The following is a 6,000-nucleotide window of genomic DNA, read 5'->3' as shown; positions in this document are numbered from 1 at the left end:
TGACGGTAAAATTTAATTAAAACTAACATAGAATAAAATTGTCATATGTGTATTAGTTCGAGATTTTTATGGTATTAGCTCTTGAAATAACGAAGAAATTTGAAAGGGAACGGGAAAAATAGATTAAAAAAAAAAACGAGGAGGGATTTTATTAAATCAATCATTATAATGGGGATATGCGTACTAGTAGTAGATATATAGGTCAAAAAATATAGGAGGATTATATGAAACATGGGAATCTATACGTGTATAGGACTTGCGTGGCCACATTTGTCCAAAAGCAACAAAGCTGAAGCTGCTGAGCAACTTCCCCTTCGTCCTCCACCAGTTGTCCTCTTTCTCCGTCCCCATTTTTCCTTTTCTGATGACTCACCCCACAACACCTTCTCTTTGCTCAGACGAGCAGATTGACCCATCTCTCGGATCCCACCTCGCTCACGTCTCTCCTCGCTGATTCTCCTGCTTCGCTGAGCTTCTCTCCCCGCCCACCGCTTCCGATCATGGCTTCTTCGATCGAGGAAGGTAAAGTTTCGCCACTCCCCCCCACACACATACACACACACACACACACACACTCAGTTCGGTTCTGTTTGCTTGCTCCGCTGCTACCCGCTCGCGTCGGGATTCGCTTCGTTCCGCTGTTTGAATCGATTCTTCGATTTTTTGTCTCCCTGTCCATTTCCGTCTGTCGTGGTTGTCAGATGAGCTCGTGGGTTTGTGTCGTTTGCGAGGCTCGTCCTCTTCCCCGGTGACTTTCGGGCAGCTCTTTGCTCGGCCAGCTGTAGTATCGCTTCGCTTTAGCTCCGGTTCTCTTGCTTTCTAGTGTATGTATGGTTGCTTGCCACTCCGAACGTGGGACGTTATCCGTAATCGAGGTTGAATTTCGCTTTAATTGGGGTCAATTGTTGGGAGAAGATCAGTGTAATGTAGTTTTAGTATTCCCGAATTGTTGGCATAAGTTTCAATTGAGTTTATCTGCTTACTTTTAAATCTTGTTGGTCGTGGTTCCTATTTCTGGAGAAGAATTCCTGCTTAGTAAAAGCCCAAGAAATCTTTGGTGAAACACAGAGTCTTCTTTTCAGCTCTGATCCTGTTGATACCCAATGCTTAATTGTTTCAGCTGACGTACCTGATGTGAAAATGAGGTTGAAATCTTTGTGATTTAGGTAAATTCAATGGTATAGTAAATGCAAGTTATTATTTAGATGGTGGGGATGCCTCAAGTCTACCTTTTGGATATGGCTTCTCAAATCATTTTCTTTTAACAAACAGATTAAGATGGAATTTGGTGGGTGTAATTGTTGGATTAATTAGTGCTTGCTTTACATTCATTGGCTCCACAGGAGCTGAGAGGGACTTAGAGAAGGGAATAGCGCCAGTGGAACCTAGCAAAATTGCCACTGCAGACCCCTCACCGTCTCCATCGCCATCATCAGCGTCAACTGGCCCTGCTCTTGTGTTATCCAACTCTGGAAAACGAATTGATCAGGCTGGGAAGAAAAAGTATGTAAAACAGGTTACGGGCCGCCACAATGACACTGAGCTCCACTTGGCTGCCCAGCGGGGTGATCTGGCTGCTGTGAAACAGATTCTTGATGATATCAACTCGCAGATGGTCGGGACTTTGAGTGGCACAGATTTCGATGCAGAGGTTGCGGAGGTGAGGGCTGCAGTGGTCGATGAAGTAAACGAATTGGGGGAGACAGCTTTGTATACCGCTGCAGAGAAAGGGCACCTTGATGTGGTCAAGGAGTTGTTGCAGTATTCGAATACGGATTGTCTTATGAAGAAGAATAGGTCTGGGTTTGATGCGTTGCATATAGCTGCGAGTCAAGGGCACCACGGTAAGCCTTTCTACCTACCCATCAGTTTGTTTCTGAGGTTGGAGCTTTTGCTTCAAAAGCTTAATTAAGTCTCCAGAGCTAGAAATTGATTTTAAAGACTACCATTAGATTGTCTTCCATAACCCATGAAAGAAAAGGTACTTTGAAGTGATTTTAAGATATACATGTTGCTGAATCAAGCATATAACTTTTTCTTTACTAGAGAAACCATTGCTGCTACCTAATACTTGTTCTTTTATCGTGAAGGCAGCGCTATCTTGCAGTATGGTGCAACTTAGCCAACTTTCACTAACTCTTCACCTACCTGTGGTTATTATATATGGACTAAATAAGCCTCGGAGTCAAACGTGACTTTTTCTTCTCATAGGCTATAATCCTTGATACTTAATGTTGATTTCCAATACTACTTCCTTTCAAGACTTGTCCTAGTGTCTTTCCAAGTTCCAATACCACTTATCCATTACATGATTGTCAACTATATCCAGTAGTCTCATGTTGTTTTTCTCTTGCAGCCATTGTGCAAGTGCTTTTGGATCATGACCCTGGATTAAGCAAGACACTTGGTCCCTCTAATTCGACACCTTTGAGTTCTGCTGCTACGAGGGGACATACAGCAGTTGTGAACGAACTTCTTGCAAAAGATTGCAGTTTGATAGATAATACTAGAACCAATGGGAAAAATGCACTACATTTAGCTGCTCGGCAGGGTCATGTTGATATTGTCAAAGCTTTACTGGACAAAGATCCCCAGCTGGCACGGAGAACAGACAAGAAAGGGCAGACAGCACTACACATGGCTGTGAAAGGTCAAAGCTGTGAGGTTGTGAGATTACTTCTTGAGGCCGATGCTGCTATAGTGATGCTTCCCGATAAATTTGGCCACACTGCATTGCATGTGGCAACCAGGAAAAAGAGAGCAGAGGTACATGTTTTGTAAAGGAACTCTAAAGACACGGTTAAGAGTTAGTGGATATACATTCTTTATTGTTTGATAAATTCCTTAAAACCCATCGTACTACCATCTGGGTTTAAGAATTCTCTTGCATGAGTGGTATCTTTTTCCTGAAATCCCTAGTTCCTTATTGAAGTGGACAAAGTTTTTGTGTGTGTGTGTGGTTTTTTTTTTTTTTTTTTTTGGGGTCTCCAGGACAAAGTTGTTTCAAAGGCATCATTTTGTTTAGTGATAATCATACATTTGAGTGTCTCTTCCATGGTGTGCGGATGGTTTATCAATTGCATAATTTGATACCAAATGCTGTCTTTTTCTTGGAGCTTTGGCTATCCACATGTTGCTAGGTGAAAGGTTGTCAAATGCTACTTTATTATGTGTTAGTGCCAAATGTACTGCTTCTATTGCCTGCCCTGCCCTGTCTTGCTGTATGCTCTCTCTCTCTCTCTCTCTCTCTCTCTCTCTCTCTTGTTCTAACAAGGATCTTCACCTTTCTTTTGCAGATTGTGAATGAGTTATTAATGCTTCCAGATACAAACGTCAATGCACTGACTAGAGACCACAAAACACCTCTAGATATAGCTGAAGGACTTCCCCTGTCTGAAGATTCCTCTGAGATAAGAGATTGCCTTAGACGTCGCGGTGCGCTCAGAGCTAATGAGCTAAACCAACCAAGAGACGAACTGAGGAAAACTGTGACCGAAATCAAGAAAGATGTCCACACGCAGCTTGAGCAAACCAAAAGAACCAATAAAAATGTTCATAACATATCTAAAGAGCTCAGGAAGCTCCATCGTGAGGGGATCAACAATGCCACCAACTCTGTGACCGTGGTGGCTGTGCTATTTGCAACAGTTGCCTTTGCAGCTATATTTACGGTTCCTGGCGGTGACAATGATGATGGGATGGCTGTGGTGGTGTCCAGCATTTCTTTCAAAATATTCTTTATTTTCAATGCCATTGCTCTATTTACATCTTTGGCTGTTGTCGTGGTCCAAATAACTTTGGTCAGGGGTGAAACGAAAGCAGAGAGGCGAGTTGTGGAAGTTATTAACAAGTTGATGTGGTTGGCTTCTGTGTGCACTTCAGTAGGTTTTATGGCCGCCTCCTACATTGTTGTTGGTAAGCGGCACGCATGGGCTGCAGACCTTGTTACGGCTGTTGGCGGAGTTATTATGGCTGGGGTGCTCGGTACGATGACATACTATGTTGTGAAGTCAAAGAGGAACAGATCGATGAGGAAGAAGGTGAAGTCTGCCAGGAGAAGTGGATCCACTTCGTGGCTTCCTTCCGACTTCTCTAACTCAGAGGTTGATAGAATATATGCTCTTTAGACAGGACTATGCACTGCTTTGTGGCTAGTAGTGTTGGGAGCAACCATGAGGAACATGAAGTAGTCATCGAAAGTGTGATCTGTGCAGCATGCTTTATTCATGTATTTGTCAGGCACTAGTACTCGAGAGATTGGTTCTCCTTAACATCGGATCAATCAATCGTCGAATTTGAAGGTCAGCATGCTTCCTCATCTGGTAAGTGGTGAAAAAAAAGTGATGTGCCGGTGCACCTATTGGAAGCTGCCTCTCAGGCGAAAAGACACTGCACGATCTAGTGCAACAGAAGCACAATTTTTCTGGGCTTTCCCTTATCAGCTAATGTCATGTTGACTGCACGACTAGTTATTTGACACGTCAAGTTTGTGGTCATTGCTTGGCCGCATGTTGATCTTTATCAAGCATTTGAATCATCAATCTCTATTTCTGTTTCCGTTCGTTCTTCTTAAAACTTAAGACTTGGGGTTCTGTTGTGTTGTTTCAGCCCTACCACATGGGCTAACTTTGATAACTTTGTTACTCGAGATCGTGTGTGAGACCAAAACTGCAGCGCACATGGATGGATATTTTCAGGTCTCGGGTACGTAGGTTGTAAAGTATGAATGGTTCTTTGTAACTGTTGCGGCATTGATAGTCAACTAGTCTTACTTTTGTTGGAAGAAAATTGTTTTCTAACTTCATCGACATGCATAAGCCTTTACCTTTCGGTTTAGTTGATGCATCATCAGGTTTATTCGATCGTTAGAAGCGCTATGCAATGAGGAATGATATGGAGCTTGGAGTTTGCTAGTCACTGTATGTACCTGAACCTGACTACTCTCTTGGACGAAGTTTTTCGTTTAGTCCTTGTCATCCATTAAAGAACTCATGAAGCCATCACAGGCTCTTTTTGATGGGGTTTCGAGATTGTCAAAATGCAGCGGAATATAAATCTAAACCGAAATCCTAGATAGGATTCATGCGTGTATATTGAAATCAATTGAAATTCAAGGTGTACTTTTTACGGATCGAAGTTAAATTGACGATTGGTTGTGTCTGGATCAGTGTCCCAAGTGTTGCGCCTCTACCGGTATCCACACACACGAACCGAAGTCTCCAACAATCCAAGTGCTAGCTTACGGATATTGGAGTTTCTCTCGCTAGATTGCCTTTGATTTTTGACTCTCTCGGAGATATGAGAATAGAGAACGATTCTCTGTATTTCCCCTTCTATTCTCTTTCGGAATAAGACTCTTTTTATTGCAATCAGCATATTTAGGATTTTTCCCTTGTCTATATATATAGCCTCAATATTTACGCGTAATAAAGAAGTAGGGCCGGGCGATTCGGGCCCGCTAAACAACCTATCTCCAATCGTGCATTCAATCGTTATCTAATAACATGCATGATCGCATAGATATTTAGAATAAGAGAATAAATTAAAATCTACTTCTTAAGTAGATTAAGGCGTAGAGAAAACATGAATTCGGTTCGCTTTTATGTGCGACCCAAGAGGTTCATTAAATATTAGCAGTGTGCTCAAAACTCTTTTTGGCCCATAAGTCATAAACAGTCTCTAGCAACATATTATGACTACCTAAGTATAGCGAAAGTCGTTTTTCAACACAACCTAATCTATAACTAATGTTAGAGCATCAACCTTGATTAGTTCCTAGGGCGGACCGCTAACACTTTTTGCCTTGTGATTGTGGGAAGACCTATATATATGGCCGTGTAACTGGGCTGACCTTTTGGATCGCTCCTTGCTGCGACTTAGGCTTTCTTGCATCATTGGAGCTTCTAAGCTAAACAACGCTTAAGCTAAGCCTTTCCCGTTAGAGCGCCTAAGCTAAGCGGCGCTTAATCTAAGCCTTTCCCAGGGACCGCTTAAGCTAAG

General features: G+C 42.4%; 1 protein-coding gene across 1 annotated transcript; it reads left to right on the top strand.

Annotated features, from left to right (window-relative positions):
- Positions 1-275: 275 nt before the first annotated feature.
- LOC115726542 (ankyrin repeat-containing protein ITN1) lies at positions 276-4,804 on the top strand. The gene is made up of 4 exons (XM_030656456.2): positions 276-522; positions 1,344-1,844; positions 2,357-2,766; positions 3,297-4,804. Exons 1-4 carry the CDS (start codon positions 501-503, stop codon positions 4,125-4,127), a joined length of 1,764 nt encoding a protein of 587 aa, XP_030512316.1. The 5' UTR covers positions 276-500; the 3' UTR covers positions 4,128-4,804.
- The last annotated feature ends 1,196 nt before the right edge of the window (positions 4,805-6,000 follow it).

The sequence above is a fragment of the Rhodamnia argentea genome, chromosome 8 (genome assembly GCF_020921035.1).
Source record: "Rhodamnia argentea isolate NSW1041297 chromosome 8, ASM2092103v1, whole genome shotgun sequence".
In the NCBI taxonomy this organism is placed as follows: domain Eukaryota; kingdom Viridiplantae; phylum Streptophyta; class Magnoliopsida; order Myrtales; family Myrtaceae; genus Rhodamnia; species Rhodamnia argentea.
This window is presented reverse-complemented; position numbering and strand designations above follow the sequence as displayed.

Excerpts from the sequence above, each read along its gene's own strand:
- LOC115726542 (XM_030656456.2), top strand. The coding sequence starts at position 501 with ATGGCTTCTTCGATCGAGGAAG. Across the intron at positions 1,845-2,356 it reads TGCGAGTCAAGGGCACCACG|CCATTGTGCAAGTGCTTTTG; the intron begins GTAAGCCTTTCT and ends TTTCTCTTGCAG. Across the intron at positions 2,767-3,296 it reads CCAGGAAAAAGAGAGCAGAG|ATTGTGAATGAGTTATTAAT; the intron begins GTACATGTTTTG and ends TTTCTTTTGCAG.